Source organism: Saccostrea cucullata, unplaced genomic scaffold (assembly GCF_032062105.1).
Source record: "Saccostrea cucullata isolate Sc308-1 unplaced genomic scaffold, CSIRO_AGI_Scuc_v1 ctg2610, whole genome shotgun sequence".
Taxonomy (NCBI): Eukaryota; Metazoa; Mollusca; class Bivalvia; order Ostreida; family Ostreidae; genus Saccostrea; species Saccostrea cuccullata.
Genome location: NW_026938925.1, coordinates 2,590 through 24,026, shown reverse-complemented (window position 1 = coordinate 24,026; position 21,437 = coordinate 2,590). Strand labels below are relative to the sequence as shown.

At 36.1% G+C, this 21,437-nt stretch overlaps 1 protein-coding gene across 2 annotated transcripts; it reads left to right on the top strand.

The window, feature by feature from the left end:
- Positions 1–3,177: 3,177 nt before the first annotated feature.
- Positions 3,178–20,948, top strand: LOC134251833 (ribose-phosphate pyrophosphokinase 2). Of its 2 annotated transcripts, XM_062734253.1 has the most exons (8): positions 3,178–3,442; positions 3,571–3,754; positions 10,278–10,376; positions 12,339–12,463; positions 14,586–14,759; positions 15,081–15,240; positions 15,699–15,811; positions 20,078–20,948. In XM_062734253.1, the coding sequence occupies exons 1-7, from the start codon at positions 3,261–3,263 to the stop codon at positions 15,789–15,791; spliced, it is 1,017 nt and encodes a 338-aa protein (XP_062590237.1). In that variant the 5' UTR covers positions 3,178–3,260; the 3' UTR covers positions 15,792–15,811; positions 20,078–20,948. The 2 variants fall into 2 exon arrangements, with proteins under 2 accessions (XP_062590237.1, XP_062590238.1); XM_062734254.1 differs by lacking the exon at positions 15,699–15,811 and having other exon boundaries at positions 3,179–3,442.
- Positions 20,949–21,437: the final 489 nt, after the last annotated feature.

Genomic DNA, 21,437 nt, shown 5'->3' with positions numbered 1-21,437 from the left:
CACCTGATCCCATCTCTGAATTTTAGAAGTCCGTGTTTGCTCCTCTCCTGATTTGTGTATATTGTTTGAATTGTCTTTTGAATACTATTCGTTTTACATTACCATTTATTTCATTAAACAAGGCCATAGTTAAACGGATTCTTTTTGCAAAACTCTATATGTCAAACTTCGAGGTCAAGGCAAAAGGTCCAAAATATTTGTAGTGACTTTTTTGTACCAAAAGAAAAGATCTTGTCACAAGGAATACAAAGGTCTGGTAAATACCCCAGCGGTGTAAAAATCCTACCCTCGAGCATTCAAAAGACATAGTTTGGTAAAATTTTGCAAAACGGGTAAAACTGCAAGATCAAGGTAAAGAGGTCAAACTGTTGCTAAAGACCAAAGCCTCCGTGTCTTGTAGCAACCGAGGAATTTCGTCTGTGAAATATAAAAGTCATGGCTCTATATATAACCAATTAAATTGTAAATGTTTAATTTTAAAGTTTTTGCACACAAACAGATAAACAGACAGACAGCGAGAAAGACAAACAGGCGGACAGACAGGGCAAAAGCTATATATTCTGTATTCCCTAAACTTCTTTTATAAGAGGTACAAATTTAACTATATACATGTATTCTTCTTTTTAAAAATTATACCACTGTTTTCCCTAAATTTCTTTTATAAGAGGTACAATAAAAACTGTTAAATGTTTCCTGCAAAAAGACCTTTGAAGATTCAAAATTCTTTTTAAAAATTATACCACTGATTTTCAAATTAATGTAAAGAGGAAAGTTATTCGCAAAATCACTGGAGTTATTAAAATTACTGGAGTATTTACACTCGAATTTGAGAACTCTCCATAAAGGGAAGAAGAAGAAGAAGAAGAAGAAGAAGAAGAAGAAGAAGAAGAAGAAGAATCACATCTAGGTTTTTAGTCGTCCATGCAGACACATAGTCGTTTCAAAGTTAAAGTTGGTGGAGGGGCTGGGTGTTTGAGTTTGATAAGTATTATTAATGTCACAGGTGGTGAAAAGCAATTTTCAAACATATACTCGAACCCAGGGCCTCTGGCGTACCGTGCCAGCGCTCTAACCAACTGAGCTATTGAGACCCGATATATTGACCGACTTTCACGCACCTGTGAACCCGGTGACATATTCCCCAGCTTTGTAGAAATTCACCTCGAATTCTGGAGTTATTAAATGCTGTGAGGCATGTTCCAAGGAAATAGTGGGTTTTGTACGTTGGGCGCTCCAAATGTCACAGGTGGTGAAAAGTCTAGTCCAAACCGGGACTTGAACCCAGGGCCTCTGGCGTACCATGCCAGCAGTCTATCCAACTGAGCTATAGAGACCCGATATATTGATTGACTTTCATACACCTGTGAACCCGGTGACATTAAGAAAGAAAAAAAATCTCCAAACTCAAAAATCCTATTTTGCGAGATGAAAGAGTTGTTGTTGGTTCAGTTTCTTCCACAATCAAACTTTATTCTTACAATACCCATTACTCCGATTTCACTATTGCTAAAAAAAAATAGGAGGGGCCGGGGAGGCTTTCAATGAACATTTTAAATTAAACACTTATATTTGAAATTAGTGGGGGCCAGGTCGTGTGTCATAATTTACAGTGACGTAGCATCGTTTTTGAAAGGGGGTTGGGGTGGCAATTATAACCCGTGGAAAAATTTTCAACTTACCTGGAAAAAAAACTTTGACAAGCAAAAAAATGTCCAAACTAGAAAATTCCATTTCTTTTAGTACAATTTGTTAACTCTAACACTGCATTACCCTTACATTACCCTACAGACTTCTTTGACAATACTTTCATTTTGGCACCCAAACTGAAGTGGGGGGGCAAGGGCGGATTCAAAAGACTGTTTTGTGAAAATTCTCTGGTCCCCCCCCCCCCCGCTCATTGAATTTTTTTTTTACAAGTGTCATTTTATCATTTTGTTGCATTGATAAGAAAATAACACGAATCCATTGTTCTGTACAACTGTGAAATATACTTCAGCCACGTAACAGGAAATCGCTTTCCGCTTGAACGCACACAATACACTGTGACAGGTAATCAACAGAGAGAGGGGTAATCCGTGAATCTAGTGAAGTCACAAGATCATCGTGCAGTACAATGTAGTCAAGTATCAACAACAGAAAACTGCATAGTTACGGTGCTGCTCAGTAATATTCCTTTGCTGATAAAATGCATGTTGTCTTTTTTTTATTAACTATTTGAATAAACTATTATATATAGGGTTTTTTGTTTACCGTTTTAAAAATTAAATTAATACATTTTTTTTTACATCATATTGACAGTATACTCAAGTAAATTGAAAAGCACTAATTAGGAATTCTGAAAAGGATCCAATGTTTGATTTTTTGAAAGTGTTTAAAATTGCACATCAGTTGTAAATTAGAAGTCAGCTTGACTAAATTAATTGAAAATGCATTTAAAAGACAACTTGAAGTCAACTGCTTGTATTCCTAAAATTGTCAGATGTAACAATCTTTTAAAGCAAAGTCTAAAGTCTTGTGTTAAAGTTAAATTACATGTAATTTGAAACATTTTATTTATCTAAATTCTTAAATATTTGTGATGATTGGTCTTTAAAAAAGCTACAAAAAGTACAAGAAATGCTGGAAAATGCACAATTTTAGAACTATTTAATTTTTTTTTCTGGGAAAGCCCCTCCCCCTCCATTTTTTTAAACAAGGTCTAAAGTCTTGTGTTAAATTTAAATCAAATTGAAACATTTTATTTTTCTGGATTCTTAAAAATTTGTGATGATTGGTCTTTAAAAAAGCTACAAAAAGTACAAAAGAATGCTGGAAAATGCACCATTTAGAACCTTTTAAAACAAAATTTTCTCGGGGGAGGCCCCCCGAACCCCCACCTAGGGGAGGGGGACACCCCCTCCCATGCCCTCCCCCCTCGGCCCTTTGGGCCTCAACCCCCCCCCCCATGAACTTCTGGATCCGCCACTGGGGGGGGGGGATTCAATGAACATTTTCTTTAGAAAAACTTTTGTCTGAAGAAAAGTGGGGGGGGGGCTCCCCATGGCTCCCTAATACTACGTGCCTTATTTTTTTTTTAAAACCTAATGTAAGGAGGGATTTCACTGTGCCCCAGTTCCTATGGGTCTTAAGAGAGGTTGTTTTATCCTCCCATATCTGTGGTCGAAATATCCTGGGGACGAAATGCATATGGGAATCAGTTGAGTGCGTGCTCTTGACACTGATGATCTCGTGCTGAAATATTGTTCAACGCAAGAGAGTTGATGCATAAAACTTCCATTAGGAAGAACTTACAGTCTTCGTCAGCTGTCGATTACCATAAGATGCCAAATATAAAGGTATTCAATGGGAGCTCCCACCCTGATTTGGCTCAGAAAATCTGCGATCGACTTGGCATCGAACCGGGAAAAGTTGTCACCAAGAAGTTCAGCAACGGGGAATGCAGGTAAAATGTTATTGAAAAATGGATATTTAACCAGGTATACAAAAAACAAAGAAATTACATTCATACAATAATTTTGAAATATGTAAGTTAAGAGATAGAGCTGAGAGATTTTCATCCTGATTTTGCAGTGTTGAGATTGGGGAGTCTGTGAGAGGAGAGGATGTGTACATTGTCCAGAGTGGTTGTGATGAAGTGAATGACATGCTGATGGAGCTGCTGATTATGATCAACGCCTGTAAGATTGCATCGGCCTGTCGCGTCACAGCGGTCATCCCATGCTTTCCTTACGCACGACAGGACAAGAAAGACAAGGTTTGATTACCATTACATTTGGTTGAGCTCAGCCGACCATTTGATATGAATGCAGATATGTATCATATTCCAGGCAAAAAGGAGTCATTTCAACCTTCACTTTTATCTTTAATTGAAATATGGATTACATTCAATGTATGTACTATGTCAAACATTTTGCATAGAGGAGAGGATATGAGACCAGGACCAACATATTAAAATTGTATAGTATAGATCACTTTATTTTTGTGAAGCTTATTTAAGAAGCTATATTCATTATTTATAAGCAAGACAAATTTTTTGTGAGCTGTGTTATTGTTACAATCAATCCTTCACATTACAAATAAACATGAGAATAAAATTTTCACAAGCAGACAGACTTGCATAATTCTCATGAATGAAAAGTGATTTACAGTATTTGAGCCTCCCCTAATGTTTTTGCTGTTTCGGAGATAAATTTTTTATCTCTGAAACTTATTTTAGTTTATTTCAATATCCATACTTACCTGCATCAACTATTTGCAATGTGCCCGGGCTCCTACGATCATGCTCGAACATTAAAAACATTAGAGTTATCTCCCCCAACCTGGAACTCTTCACTACTTCCGCTCAGTTTATGTTCGGGCACCGCCATTTTTGGCGGCTTTTTTCAGCGTGGTCTGAGAAATAAAGTTTTTTGAGTATCCTACGATCGTGATCATGGAAACCTACAAAAAATGTGCACAGTGCTCTAGAGATATGAACGTCCTCGACGATCATCCGGATTGTTTTCGCCATAGATTGTGCACAGAGGAGTTTACGTGTAAGGTATGCAAAGCATGGACACCGGGGCGGTGGACTGCGTATAATAAAATGGTTGATAAGGCTTTAGCTAAAGCTTCCAAGCCGGCTGAAACTCCCGCATCGTCTGAGACGAGGGATAGAGCGAATTCGGGGGTAGATGAAAGTAATGTCCGAGTTTTGTTGTCCTCGTCGTCTCCGAGCGACAGGGGGGACGTAACACGGCCTGCGCCGCCTCCGAGCGGCCAAACTACGGCCTTCCTAGACCAGTCTTTGCCTCAGAGCGGACAGTGGAACCCAGGCACAGCCTTTGTGCCCTTAAATGCTGCACAAATGTCGTCTCTGAGCGGTCAAATGCAGATGCCTTTCATACCGGTCGCACCTCCGAGTGGACATGGAAATTTTATGAATTAGTTTGAGCAGGCGTTTAATGCATTCATTGACAACAGAATCAGGGTCATGACTCGACAGAAGAACTTAGCCGAGACTGTTACGTCAGGTCAAAAAGCCCCAGGTGAGTCGGTTAATTCTAGTGCTGGTAGACAAGCGGATAATAGACGTTTCAACAGATTTGAAAGAGAAACGAGGTCGGTCAGTCCTGATGTCCTAGACTTGGAGGATGACAGAGATAACGAGTTTGTTGAGGATGATGATCAGTCCTTAGATGATTCTAGATCACAGAGCAATGAGAAATGTGATGAGACAGAGTCAACTTTTGCTTCTAATGAGAGCACAGGCATTTGGAAGAACTTTATAACTAAGTTAGCTTCAGAATTGAAAGTTCCTTTAGAGGCTGATAAACCAGAGCAAGAGTATGCTTCTTTCGTATCAGAGCATTTACGATGTGGCAAAGAATCCTCAAAGATTAGGCCACCTTTGGAGGGATCGGCCATACAAGCCTTCATGAATGTTGACAAGGAATGGCAGGTACGAGGCAAGGTCCGTGCTTTCAAAGCAAAGGATGATGAAAGATATGCTGTGTCATCAGAACATTTTACAAAGTTTTGTAAAGTGCCAAGCCTTGATAGTAATATTGAAGAGGGCATAACGGATAGCAAGATGCAGTCCAATAAAGCTTCAGCTATAAATGGCAAGGGTCGTTTTAGATTTAGTGACAAGAACATTGCTTCATGTAATACCGAGTTTCGCAAAGTAGACATGAGTGCCAGATTGTTGTTAAGACAGATCTCTTATGGATCTATGATCACATCTTACTTGGATTCTGTACAATCAGACGAAGATAAGACAGAGGCACTACAGGCTCTTGTACAGTTGTTTAACTCAATGGCAGATGTTACATCTAGAGTTATTGTGACAGCTGTAGGTTCAAGAAGAAGCTTGTATTTGCAGGACATGGCCTTCAAAAATAAGGCTACGGAGTCTAAGTTGCAAAGTTTGTCTACAATTGGGTCGGATCTGTTCCTTGGGAAGTATTTTGAAGTACTGCATACTAGTGCCGAGAATATAAGAGATGCGAAAGAAACCCAACACCTGAGGGGTAAGGATAATTATGCCTCTTCCAAGAAAAGAAAACGTGATACATCTTCTCACAGTGATGCAAAACAAAGTCAGCCAAGTGCATCTAAAGTTCCTAGAAAGGCAGCCAGTAAGAATGCAGATAACAGGAACTTCAAGCAGAGAAGCAGATATCAGGGAAAAGGTGCAGATACCTCTAAGAAATCTGATGATAATCAGTTGGGGTTTCGTGCCTCCAAGTATTAAACATGGAAACGTTGGTAGAAGATCCTTGCAGGCAAAGCAGGCAGTTTGCCGAGGCATCAGTATCTCCCCAGGTAGGGGCAAGATTAATGAATTTTGTAGAGAGTTGGAAAACGATAACGAACGACAAATGGGCTCTAAACATAATCCAGGAAGGATTACATCTTCAGTTCAAAAGTGTGCCGGCAGACAGCGGAACAAGAACTACAGTTATAGTAGATTTAAAGAAACAACTATTTATATCAGAAGAGGTTCAAAGCTTATTAGAAAAAAATGCTATAGAACCAGTCCCGTCAGACCAGATAGGTCAGGGATTTTACAGCACTTTCTTCCTAGTTCCCAAGAAGGACGGAGGATTTCGGCCAATTCTGAACCTAAGAGTTCTGAATACTTACCTAGAAGTACCTCATTTCAAGATGGAGACATTGAGAAGTATAGTACGGGCCATAGATCCAGAAGATTGGGCATTGTCGCTAGATCTAAAGGATGCCTATCTTCACGTAGCTGTGTATCCAGCACACCGCAGATATCTGAGGTTTTGTTGGCAAGGTCAGCACTACCAATTCAAGGCAATGCCATTCGGGTTGGCTATAGCCCCGAGAATTTTTACCAAACTGATGGCAATAATAGGAAGTTACCTCAGAAAAAGGCAGATTCAAGTGTTCATGTATTTGGACGACTGGCTGATCAAGAGCCAGAACAGAGCATTGCTGTTGAGTCAGTTAGACGAAGTCCTTCATTTGATTCAGAATTTGGGTCTAATTGTCAATATACAGAAGTCCAACATGATCCCATCACAAGTTATTCACTACCTGGGGTCAGTGTTCAACACCAGGAGGGGCCTAGTGTTTCCTTCAGAGGAGAGGTACCAGAAAATACTAGGAGATTACTATGATTTCAGACAAAGAGAGTGTTTTAGCTCAGAGAATGTTACGGCTCTTGGGTTTAATGGCTTCAGTCATCGATTTGACCCCTTTGGCCAGGTTACATCTGCGCCCAATACAGTTTTACCTGTTGTCTTTTTGGCGCCCACACAGAGACAGTCTATTACAAACCCTTCCAGTGAAGGAGGCATTGCTCCAACACCTGGAATGGTGGAAACAGCCGGAAAACATTTTTCGGGGAGTTTCCTTACAAGAGAAGCAGCCACACAGTGTGACATTGTGGACAGACGCTTCTTCAATGGGATGGGGAGCTCATCTGAACGACCTTCAGGTTTCAGGCACCTGGAGTCCCCAGGAGAGGAATTGTCACATAAATTGGTTGGAAATGAGGGCAGTTCAATTAGCTCTAATTCATTTCGAAGACATACTGTTGAAGAGCAGAGTTCTATTGAGATGCGACAATGCAACAGTGGTGTCATACTTCAACAAGGAAGGGGGAACAAAGTCCTTTCAGCTGTGTTGCCTTCTTTGGGAGATATTTCAATGGAGCAAACCCAGGGATATAGCGATTCGAGCTGCTCACATCCCAGGGAAGAAGAATGTATTAGCAGACGACTTGTCGAGAGGTCGTCAGGGGGTTCGGATAACAGAATGGAGCTTGAAGCAGGAGATTGTGAATCAAATTTTCCTGAAGTTCTCCACTTCGAATATAGACCTATTTGCGACAAGAGAGAACAAGAAGTTGCCAGTGTTCTGCTCTCCCTTTCCAGATCAGTTAGCTTGGGCAGTAGATGCACTAAGTGTGCCATGGAAAGGGATGTTTGCTTATGCATTCCCCCCACCGGTGTTGATCCCCCAAGTGCTACAAAAGGTCCGGAAGGAACCATGTGTGCTGGTGTTGATTGCTCCGCACTCTCCAAGACAGTCTTGGTATCCAATTCTGTTAGAACTTCTGGTGGACTTTCCAAGAAAACTACCCCTCTCAGAAGACATGCTAACACAAAAGAGAGGTCAGATAAGACATGCAAATCCAGAGTCCCTAAATCTCGTAGCATGGAAAATCTCAAGTCTGCCTCCTGTAAGAGAAAATTTTCTCCGAAAGCTCAAGAATACATCAAACAGGCAAGGAGAACCTCAACACAGAAGATGTATCAGGCAAGACTTGCAATTTACAGAAGTTGGTGTGATAGACGGGGTGTTTCTCCATATTCAACCTCTGTAGAAGAGTTAGCTAACTTTTTCATTTATTTGCACGAGGAAAGAGGTTGTAAGTCTAATACTGTAGCTGGTTACAGAGCAGCCATAGCTACCATTCATGGAGGATGGCAAGGAAGGTCTGTCAGTTCTAATGCAGACTTGTCAAGTTTGATAAAAGGAATATTTAACAGTAACCCATGTGTTAGACCTTTATTACCTAATTGGGACTTACCTTCGGTTTTGTTGGCCTTGTGTGAACCTCCATTTGAGCCGTTAGCAACATGTCATATTAAGTATTTGAGCTGGAAGACAGTGTTCCTTGTTGCCATGGCAACGGCCGCTAGAGTCAGTGAATTACAAGCTCTTTCAATTAATTCTAATAATCTGAGAATTGAACGAATAGGGATAAGACTTCTTCCTGATTTACAGTTTCTGGCAAAAACACAAAGGGCAAATAAAGCTTGGAAACCTATGTTCATTCCGAGATTTGACCGTTATGCTACAGACGACAAAGACTTATTGTTATGTCCATGTAGGTGTTTGGAAGAGTATGTAAAAAGAACAAAAGAATTACGTCAGATGTCAGAAAATCTTTTTATAACATATCAGTCAGGGCTACACAGAGCTGCAGCCAAGTCTACTCTTTCCAGATGGATTGTGTCACTTATACAGCTGGTGTATGAAAGATCACCAAATTTGAAGTTGGGTGATGTAAGGGCTCATGACACTCGACGTCTAGCAACCTCATGGGCTTTGTTCAATGGTGCGTCTCTTCAAGAGATTATTCAGGCAGCACACTGGGCTTCAGAAACAACCTTTACCTCCTTTTATCTGAAGGATGTTGGTTCAGAGGACAGCTTCGCCAGAGCATCAGTGTTGGAAACAGCTCAATGGGCGAAGAAAAAGAGGAGGAAATAAGTAATGGGTGAGTGTTGATATATTTTATTAATAACCTTTCCCTCCTTCCCTTTCTTAATTCTACAAATTCTGTTTCTTGCAAATAGTTGATGCAGGTAAGTATGGATATTGTAATAAACTGTGGGTTTTTTAATGTAAAACCCCTGTTTATAAGATATCCATACTTACCTGCATCCCCAACCACCTCCCCTTCTAAGGTTATTACTGAGGTGGTTAATTTAAGAGTGTCGTCCCTCACATAAACTGAGCGGAAGTAGTGAAGAGTTCCAGGTTGGGGGAGATAACTCTAATGTTTTTAATGTTCGAGCATGATCGTAGGAGCCCGGGCACATTGCAAATAGTTGATGCAGGTAAGTATGGATATCTTATAAACAGGGGTTTTACATTAAAAAACCCACATTCTCAATTAATCTACCAACCTCATGCAAGTGAATCATTTTGTATGAAAGAACTTTATTCGGTAATAACTGATATTTGCCCCCCAAATCAAACTTTGATGGAGATATATTTAATTAAGTTCTTAAACAGGGGAGTATATGCTGACTTCAAAGCACTGAATATTTTCATAAGTAATGACGCCATATGTACGTAATGACGTCACAAACATGACGTAAATTTCATTTTTTTTATGAATTTTACAGAAAAATGTATATATTTCGTAGATATTTTGAGTAGAAGTCACCGAGCGCATATGTGTTCAGGATCAATATTTTGATATAATGTGTAGAATGATAATATCAATGAAATATGTCAATATTGTTCCTGAACAAACTTGCGCTCTATAAATTTTAAAGCTAAAATTGTTATAATTTTGTCAATTTTGTCCTCTTTCTGAAAAAGGATATAAAATCGGACTAGTTTGTGACGTCATAAAAAACAAAAATTGTGAATACACTGCTTTGACACTATAATATTTTCTGTTAATTTATATTTCTCATACAGTTTATTGAATTCAGCACATTTCAGGAAGTTTTCAAAATTTGACTTTTGTGGGGGCAAATATATGTAATATACCGCATATAGTTCTTTGTAATTGTTACTTTCAGAGCAGAGCCCCTATATCAGCAAAGCTAGTGGCCAACATGTTATCTGTAGCTGGAGCTGACCACATCATAACCATGGATCTCCATGCTTCTCAGATTCAGGTGAAATTTTTGTGAGAATTTTGGAGAGAAAACTGTAGCCTAGAATATGATTCCATGTATTTGAGTTTTTGTATTAATTTGTGACCAGTAGTTGTAAATCATGATACATGTACTGTGAAATCACAAATTTTTGTGGGTTTAATTTTCGTTGTTTTCGAGGTATGAAGAGACCCAGGAATTCATGTCCTTCACAAAATGTAAAATGTCACATACGTAACTACTCAACGATTCTTCATCCACGAATTCAAATCCCCACGAACCAAGAGTTTTTACTCAAACCACGAAAATTTGACCCCATGAAAATATGTGATTTTACAGTATGTGATTTTTATACGCCCGTCTTAAGACGGGACGTATTATGTTATAGGCTTCGTGTCCGTCCGTCCGTCTGTCCGTCTGTGCGTCTGTCCGTCTGTCCATTCGTGTCCGGCCCATAACTTGAATACTATTAGACCTAGGATTATCAAACTTTGACAGTTGATACTTCTTGGGTAGACGGTGTGTCGCGCACAAAAAGTAGGTCGCTGTGACCTTTAATAAAGATGCTATGGCCAAATATGGAAAAATCCTGTCCGGCTAATAACTAGAAAACTATAAGACCTAGAGCTTTCAAACTTGGCTAAATTATACATCTTAGGTAGAGGGTGTGTCGCGGCCTATTTCAAGGTCACTGTGACCTTAAATTTAAGTGATTTTTTGAAAAAAACTAAGTCTTTAAAATTTGAAATTTCATAATCCTAAAAAATGTAAAAATATAGTTGTACCCTTATTTAAAAATGTTAAATCAAGTAAAAACTTATTTTTTCATCATATACTTGACAGCAATCTGTAACAAATGTTTATGCTTTGAGAGGAATTCAGTTTGTCCCATGGGATAATTATCAAGCACTGGTCAAGAAGAATTTTGATAGCAGAAATTCACATGTCAAATTAGAGAGAAATTAATGAGTTTATTGTCAGGAGCTAGCATCTCTGATAATCTGTCTCTTGGGAGTTTGGCAAAAGGAAATGGCCTCATAGTTGCTTGTGTTAATTAAGAGTTCTTGATGGCTAGTTCAGAAAAAGATTTTTTCAATTTGTGTAATGTAATTAAAACAAATTGATGCTGTAAAATACAGTGTATGATAAAAACTAAATTAATATTGCATAATTTAATTAAAATTAATCCGTATTAAAAAATGTTAAATTATGTAAAACTTATTTTTTTTCATCTTCATAAATTAATATACTTTTACAGCAATCTGTAGCAAATGTTAATGTTTTGAGAGGAATCTAGTTTGTCCCATGGGCATAATTATCAAGCACTGGTCAAGAAAAATTTTGACAGCAGAAATTTCATGTCAAATTAGAGAGAAATTAATGAGTTTATTGTCAGGAGCTAGCTGGTTGTCTAAGAACATCTCTGATAATCTGTCTCTTGGGAGTTGGGCAAAAAGAAATGGCCTCATAGTTGCTTGTGTTAATTAAGAGTTCTTGATGGCTATAGTCCAGATAAGGATCTTCCAATTGGTAATGTAAAATGTAATTAAAACAAATTTATGTTTTAGTGTATGATTTTAAACCTTAATTAGTATTGTGTAATATAGTTAAAACTAATTATGCATGTGTTCATTGCAGTCATGTCTCACTTAGAATTTTATAGTCTAAAGAATAGTAAATTTTCGATTTTTTTTATTAGACTGTAGCATTTCCTTAAGTTCTAACACAGCCAGTTTAGAATTATATGATGTATTATTTGTTATAATTAATCCCTACACTGTAAATCTCTTAGAGATGTATATAATTATGTATAATATTTTAAACATGATAAGATATGGAAATTAAATCATTGAAATCTGTGTCAATCTGTTAATCAAGGTTATCTGATTTTTTTGCACCATTACCAATTCATGATTATTGAACAATATATTTGACGGGCGTATCATGCTGTGGCGGGGCACTTTATTTTTAATATGTTGACAGGGTTTCTTTGACATTCCCGTGGACAATCTATATGCTGAGCCAGCAGTCCTGAAGTGGATTAAGGACACCATTCCTGATTGGAGAAACAGCTGCATTGTCTCCCCTGATGCTGGAGGTGCCAAGAGGTAATGTTACTAAACAATAAGATACTAAAATGAACACAAACACATGTTCTGTAGATCAACCAATTATTGTGACACTTCAGTTTTTGTGAGATAGGTATTTGGTATTTATAAGCAAGACAAAAATTTCATGATTGCTTTGTAATGTATATATTGTCTTATTCTAAAGAAATATGTGAGAATGAAATTTTCATGAACAGAGCATAATACAGTGGATTCCATTTAATCGGATAGCAGTTAAACAAATATTTCGGCTTATCTGATACAATATCAGAGCACAAAACCATTTCTTATATATTTATTAATAATTTCACCTGATATTCTGATAGGAAAATATCGGATTTTCGTTTTATCTGATACAAAAATTTCGCCTATCATAGTGATTTTCATAATAATTGTCTTGTTCACACCTCTACCTTCCGTGTGAAAATCCTTTGTTTACACAAGTTTGACACTTCCAGTCAAATTACGACAATGAGGGGATTAGTCACGCATGCCAGCACCTTACCTGTGTTAGCAGTGGGCACAGTAGATCGATATGTTTTGATAACAATAGTGATGACCGGCTTGGGTGTTAATTTTGATCATTGATAATTGGCTTGTGTTCAATTTTGTTCGGCGTGAAATTTTAATTATTGAACTTTTCAGTTTGAGTATGACACTTCGCTTGGGTATTAAATTAAATTATTAGAATTAGACTGTCTATTAAATGGTAGCGCTTGGTCATTTAGTTGGATATGTGTTCACTTTTACGTGCAATTTTAAGATTCCAGATCCCAAGTTTAAATATTGCCATGACGACAATTAAAATAGGTATGCACACATTTGAAAAATGGTATTTTTGAAACTCGTGACAACAAAACAGTAAACTTTTAATTAAATCCGATGTTTTACCACACATGAATTTATATTTTTTCAACGGGTGCTCCGATATTAGCTGGATATGCTTTCTACGCACGAACGCGTTTTCAATTTGCACCACCGAAAATTGAAAATGCCGTGAATAGAAAATCGGCAGAATTACATGTAATATAAAATGAAATTAGTGTTTGTCATCAAACAATATACATGTACAGTCTGCGATAGGAATATATCACATGCTATAAAGTGATTTCATAGTAAGTCTTTGTTTTTGTTTTTTTTTGTTCAAAAAGTCACCATCGGTTTTCGACCATCACAAGGCCGTTGGACACTTTCCATCTTACAATACAAAGGCAAAGGATACTGCACGAGAGTGGGCGGGTCCATATCAACCAATTAAAGCGCTTGTTTTATAGAATGCAATCCGTGATTCAAATTGTTCAATTGTCAAATCCAACAGTGTCATCACTCAAGGCAACGCTATTTCAACCGCAGTGTAATACTTTCAGGCGAGATTTGCGATAAAATCACATGCACCCCAAATAAATATACGTATATATCTATTATGTGCTTGAAAATGACATACAAATACAGATAAAGATGAAACAATAAACATTTTTTAAAATTTATTAATCAGCAATCCGGAAAAAAATGGTTTACGTAATATAGTCATGTATTCAATCAACTTCCGTTTTCCAAAATGGAGGCCATCAACGAATGGGGTGAATGTAAAAAGGTGCCTGGTGCTAAATAAAGATGAAAATAAGTTTCATACTTCAATTAAAAACAAATTATTCATACAAAATCATATTAAACTTGTTATTAAAACCTGAAATAATTCATTTCCTGACTTGGTACATTCATCAAACGAAAACGAAAGTACAGGTACGTAATACAACCATGTTGAAATTGTTACTTATATGTACTGTAGATCTGCCGTTTGTACGGCAAATATTGCAATCGGCTATTCCAATATTCGGCTATACGGATAAAACTATTCTGACAACCTGACTATCTGTTTAAACGGGACCCACTGTAATGTAAAAGTTCTCCCAAATAAAAAGTGGTTTACAGTACCCTTAGATTTGAAATTACCTTTTCTTTGTAAATTTTTTCCCTCTGTTTGTTTTCCTTCTTAAAATCTACAAAATAAGATAGACTTTTATAGCACTGTTAGCTTACTTTGTGGCATATGTCTGTCCAATTTGTAGATTTTGTATAATCAAAAGCATATCTAATATAATTTACAATTTTTTTCCCACAGAGTAACTTCGATTGCAGACAGATTGAACGTTGACTTTGCGCTGATCCACAAAGAGAGGAAGAAAGCCAATGAAGTGGCGACGATGGTCCTGGTCGGGGACGTGAAGGACAGGATCGCGATACTGGTGGACGACATGGCCGACACCTGCGGAACTTTCTGTCACGCTGCAGAAAAGTAGGCAAACCAATAATATCGCTTCACAACTTCTGTGTATTAGTAAGACAAAGCTGATTCTCTAGGATAACATGGATTTATGTTCATAGACACGATGGTATAATTGATTGTTTTTGGTTTCCAAAGAAAGAAAATCTAAATCATCCAGCTTTGTTTTTCTTTTTTTTTAGCCAAAATTTTGAATACTTCCAGACCATATGAAAGTTGGATATTTGTCAAGTTGACTGAGAAAAGATAAAGACAAGAAAAACCATTCATAAAATAAATAAGTGATGCAAAGAGATTTCATTTTCTATCATCTTTGAATCTGTCATTTTTCAGGCTGGTAGAAGCAGGGGCAGCCAAAGTCTATGCCATCTGCACTCATGGAATATTTTCAGGACCTGCCATATCTCGCATCAACAACTCTGTGTTCGAAGCTGTTGTTGTGACAAACACGATTCCTCAGGAAGAAAGAATGAAGTCAGCCCCAAAAATAAAAGTAGGTTAACATGCTCAAGATTATGTACTTTATGCAATCTAAATCAAACTGGGAGGCAATTTGGATTCAGAAAGGTAAAAACAAAATAAATTGAATAATATATTTATTCATATAGGATTTGAATTAAGCAAAGGACCATAACTTCTCCAAAACTCTTTCTCTTCAAATTGCCAGATACTCCCAGTTTGCTACTTTCTTCACTGTTTTACATATTACTGGCACCTATTAGAAAACCACCACATTTTGCAATTCTCTCTCTTTTTTTTTTGAGTAAGTTTTGAACCTATCACTATAATACTTGAATATTTCACCCCCCCCCCCCTTAAATGATAAATCACACACTTGTTTATGGCACTACTTTGTATGTGTTCACTGAATATTTCAATGCCACCTACCTGATGCTGATCAATGTCTCCAAACAATTTTATATTATATAATAGTGAAGTGGACTATTTCAGTGTATAGACATCTCCATCATCTTGGCGGAGGCCGTCAGAAGGACACATAACGGAGAATCAGTTTCCTATCTGTTCAGCCATGTGCCGTTGTAAATCATCTGTTGTTCCTCATTGTAGGTTTATGTTCTGCATTTGCTGTTGTCTTTCAAGAATTTCTGCATGCAGCATTTTTAGCTCATATGGAGAAGAGCTTACACTATTTCTGTCCTACAAGGATTTAGCTTTATCCCTGAATAACAGTACACGTTATCATATAGAACAGAGATGCATGGATATTATAATTATTGATGCTTATTTCAAAGTGGCAAGCTGTAGGTTGTTTGCAAGAATTGACATCTTTTAAATTAGCATTTTTTAAAAATGGGTTTATTCTAAATCCTTCCATGCTGTATAATTGCTATCATTGTTATATTGCATCATGCTAAGCTTACTTTTTTCAACAAGGTGGTCCCACATTTGTCAGAGAGAGCAACTATTACTTTCCAGCATTTGATAATGTTACAGTTTTATATTTTTGTTTCATGGCTGTTTTCTTATGTAAACTTTATCTTATTGTTTGTCAGTTTGTTCAAATTATTACATACTTTGAAGTTCATGCAAGTTTTATTTATTAAGAATGTTTTACATATTTAAGTCTGGATGTAGCTCACATGAACCTTAAAGATTTAGAGGAGATTTTCTTATCAAAGAGGTCGGTTCATTTTATGCATAAAATGGCCCTGTAGATATACTAATTGATTGATTAACACTTGATTTTCCATTTGAAGCATTAAAAATAAAATAGAGACTTAGTGGTTTAATATCCTATTAAAAATTTTCTCATAAGAGTCCAGGTCTTGGAGAACTGGCTTTATGAAATTGCAATGTTCTTGAATTTTTAGGTAAACGGGAAAACTAAAACGTGTCTTTTAATCCTTGGAACCAGTTCTATCATTTACTAGTTGCATATTTTAGATCAGAGGTTGTGCTTTATGTTAAAAATCAAAAAACAGCTTTAAAATCGGCCGGTTTATTAGACTTTTTCAGAATATGAGGAAATTTACGCATTTCGTGACGTCATAATGCATTGCCTAGCCAGAAAATTACGTCATTTTTGATAGATACGCATTAACCAAAGATCTGAGTGATATTCAATGCATTGTAAACTAAAACTATGCTGCTTCAGTTTTTATACGCCCGTCTTAAGACGGGACGTATTATGTTATAGGCTTCGTGTCTGTCCGTCTGTCTGTTAGCTTTTTCGTTTCCGGCTCATAACTTAAATACTATTAGGCCTAGGATTATAAAACTTTGTCGTCTGATGCATTTTGGGTAGAAGGTGTGTCGCGCACAAAAAGTAGGTCGCTCTGACCTTTTATTAAGAAGTTATCGCCAAATATGGAAAAATCCTTTCCGGCCCATAACTAGAAAACTATAAGACTTACAATCATCAAACTTGGCCAGTTTATGCATCTTAGGTAGAAGGTGAGTCGCGACCTATTTCAAGGTCACTGTGACCTTTAATTTAAGAAATTTAAATAAAAATATGTCTTTTTACTATTCATTTAAGCATCCCAAATAATATAAGAGTATTGCACTGTCTTTATTAAAAAAGTGTTAAATCAAGAAAATACTTATTATTTTAAGCATATACTTGACAGCAATCTATAACAAATATAATGTATGTTAGAGAAATCCTACCTCTCCCTTGAGAGTTATTATCAAGCACTGGTCAAGAAGAATTTTGATAACAGAAAATTGTATGTCAAATTAGAGAGAAATTAATGAGTTTTGAGTGTGAGGATATAACTGATAGAGGATCAGTGTTATCAATATCCCTTGGGTATTGGACAGATGGGTAAGCCTGTTGGATTAAAAATAGCTCTTGTTGGCTAGCCTAAGTTTTAAAATGAATTTGATGAAAAGTAATTAAAACTAATTTGATATTGCATAATAGACTAATCTGATATTGTATAATATTATTAATTTAAAAACTAATTTTAAGGGGTGGGGTGGAATCAGCATGTCCATATGAATAATTACATATTAAAACCTGTCGGACATTAAATCTCAACCAAAAAAAATCTTTGAATATTTTTATATGTTTAAAAAAAATTTATGGTAGATAGTGCAGACCCATTCATCTCTTGATAGTAATGAGTAGACAAGCATCCAGTTAAAGATTAATTAATGAGTTCAATGTAGGAAGGCTATCTGATCAAGCAGTCTTATCTGTATCCTTTTGGGATTAGACAGAAGAACTGCTGGTCAGTTTATAGCATATGTCATTTGATGGCCGGCCTTTTCTTTTCAAAATTAATTTGGTATATAGATTAAGATGTTAAGACTAATTTGATATTGTTTAATATGATGGGCATTTGACAAGGTCTAACACAACCAGCATAGAAATCTATTTATTATGTAATATTTATTATAATTAATGCCTACATCACAGGGAGTGGATACATATTTTAAGGAATGGAAAATCATGGAAATCTTAGAATCAAGGTTGACGTGATTTTCTTGCACGCTAAACTGTTCAAGAAAATTGTATTTTTTTGACGGGTGTATCATGCTGTGGCGTGGCACTTTATTCAGATATTCACAGGGCCAAATAAGGCAAAAGTGAACCTTGTTCTTTGTACTTGTGTTTTTCATAGAATTCTTCCTGTATTTGGAAATGAAAGTGAATAATATGGGAACGGAACAGGAATCAAACCTTAGACTCCTGTATCAATAATTCTGTGCTTTAAATTCTGAGCTACCCTGTCTCTATTTATGGTCCATATTGTCCAAACTACTAAATGAAATACATGTAATATGCAATACATTGTTTAACCTCACTTGAGCTGAAGGCTAAAGTGAGATTTGTCTGTTGTCTGTCCTTATCATCTTTACAGATCCAGAACCACTTTGCCAATTTCAACCAAACTAAAAAGTAAATGAGATTCAAGTTTGTTCAAATGAATGGTCATTACCTCTTTTAAGGGGAGATAATTAAAAAAAAAAGTAAAAGTTGGGTGGGTTTCATTTGAAAATCTTCTCTAGAACCACAGGGCAAGAAAAGATGACACATGTGAAAGCTTTTTGAAATGAAATTTGGTACAAAGATTTATCATATGAATACCTAGGTCAAGTTCTGTTCTGGATACGATTGAGCCGATTTTGACAGAGTTATGTCCCCTGCACTTAGAAAAATTCCAGTAATATTTGGGGTGGGGTCATAAGTGCTTTACAAACATCTCTTGTTACTTTTGCATCAAGTAGCATGCATGTGGTTTGATAATTTTTATTAGTCGAGTTTCTAGGTTATTAGAAAATTGCATGGTTGGATTAGATATACTGTACTTGATGGGATCTTACAAAATGTAAATCAATGTCCAGTTTGAATTATTCAGAGACCTTCAGGTTCTTGGCTCATTTTTTTTATTCACTTGTCCATTAATTCCATTAATGCAGGTGGGAGGATGGGGTTTCATCCTCAAGGATGTTCAGTTATTGTTGGGTGTTGATATCATAATGCTCATGCAACTATTTTAATACTGCTTAAAGCTATAAGATGCATTCAACACATTATGAATATATTGAGATTGGTTCTTATTTTGATTTGTAAGGTATGTACATGTATACAATGTACATGTAGAGGGTTCTCTCGGCTATATTAATAACATAGTTGTTGTGAAATCACATGACTGTTGATCATGTGATGTGATCATTACAATTATGATTTTTCAAAGTGCTTAACAAAAATCTCTTCATTGCAAGTGATTAACACTGCTATTATTGATATTTGCTCTATGAATTCATTATCACATTGCACCTGATGCACTTGAGAAAAACAAAGCATTAATTATAAAAACAAATTATTTAATAATCACAATGTACAGACACATTAGTGTATTCTTCATCTTATATAATAATCTAGAGAAAAACAAAACCACTGGGTGCACATTATTCCATTCAGGATTCAATTAGAGAACAAAATCTTTATAGATTTCCACACACATAAACACAACAATCAACTTGATACCTATCAGTCATTTCCGCCACTCTTTTATGCATATGTAATGAATTAAACAAACTACAGAAATATAATTTACAGTATACATTTCAAAAGAGTAATTACAAACGAAGTATTAAATAAAATTATATAATGTACAGAACTTTAATATAAAGAAAACGGTAAAGATACATGAATTTTGCAAAAAAAAGTTCATACATTTTACACACAGTTGGAAATAAGGTGTACAGTTAATGACACTCTCTGCATCACAACAAACTTGCAGTGTGGAATGACATTTTCAAGTATAAAGACTTATGTTGATTGATTTTATTAAGTTTTTATGATATCTTCTCTGAGTTAATTTTATTGACTAATAATTTCATTTTCTGTTTTTCAGTGCATTGATATATCCACCATGCTGGCAGAATCCATTCGACGAACACATAATGGTGAATCAGTCTCATACCTGTTCACTCACGTGCCAATGTGATGACAACAAACTCCAAGGATTCGGCCAGTTTTTTCTTGTTCCCTGACTCTGCAAGATGTTATTATTTTTTTATGCCCCATTTTTTTCTTCAAAGAACATATACGTCCTTTTAATATGTATATGTACATAGGAACATGCATGTATTTGTAATGGGTTTTTTGTTACTTGTGGAAATAATGTGAAAAATAAGTGCTAATAACAAAGACACTGTAACAAATAAACAAGAATTTATGTTTCAATACAAATTTATATGTTCATTATTAGTATCATTATGTTGCATTTTATATGATTGAAAATGTCACATTCAAAGTCAACCAAAAATTAAGTCTGTTCATTGCCTGTTTGATAATGCAGCAAATTGCAATTGATTATTGATGACTACGATATCTGATTCTAATTCCCCATCCCCAATTTAATACATGTTTAGGTACGGTAGTCTTAGTTGATGCATACATTTTATTTGTTCATACAGGAATAGTTTTTCATCTCTCAGTATTTTTCAAGGTTTGTGAAAAAAGAATTATTTTTTTACATTATTTTCATACAATTATAACATATCTTCCATTTAATTTTTTTTTAAGATATTGAGAATCTCATATTTCTGATTCAAAAGACTTAAACAGAAAAAATACAATTGCTTGAATTGCCTTGTCTGTAATAGCAATTAACCTTTATACTGAACCATCTTGATATTTTTGTGGGTACACTTATTTTGATCTCATTTACTTTGAATTTGGAATGGATGTTAATGTCATTAAATGAACTTTCTTCCATTTGAGCAACTCTTCACTTTGTATTTTTAAGTCACTTGAGTCAAAGGCTGCTCATTTTGTTGTATAGGTTTATTCATCTCAATGAAGCTAGTGAGATAAAGTTTTCTCACGTCATTGACATCCATATTACCAGGAAACTTCCAGGAGCAGGTCCATTCCAAAGTAACTAGACTCCAACCAAGTGCAAACTAGCATGGGTGATGCAACTAAGGATGTACATTACTCTTGCAACAGATGTTTAATCTGACCTATATTTTCTGCATGAATGGCCAGGTCTGACCTATATTTTCTGCATGAATGGCCAGGTCAAAGTTTTTGAAGCAGGTTCATTAACAAGTAACTATACACCCTATTGTGACTAAACTTGCATAGGTGATGCTGCAGTGGACATGCTTCATATACAAATATGATTATATCGGAGCAACATTTTCTTGAACAAATCAAAGTCTCTTTAAGTACACTCTCAAATAACTACACAATACCTGGTATACCAG

Excerpts from the sequence above, each read along its gene's own strand:
- LOC134251833 (XM_062734253.1), top strand. The coding sequence starts at position 3,261 with ATGCATAAAACTTCCATTAGGAAGAACTTACAGTCTTCGTCAGCTGTC. Across the intron at positions 3,443-3,570 it reads TTCAGCAACGGGGAATGCAG|TGTTGAGATTGGGGAGTCTG; the intron begins GTAAAATGTTAT and ends CTGATTTTGCAG. Across the intron at positions 12,464-14,585 it reads GATGCTGGAGGTGCCAAGAG|AGTAACTTCGATTGCAGACA; the intron begins GTAATGTTACTA and ends TTTTTCCCACAG.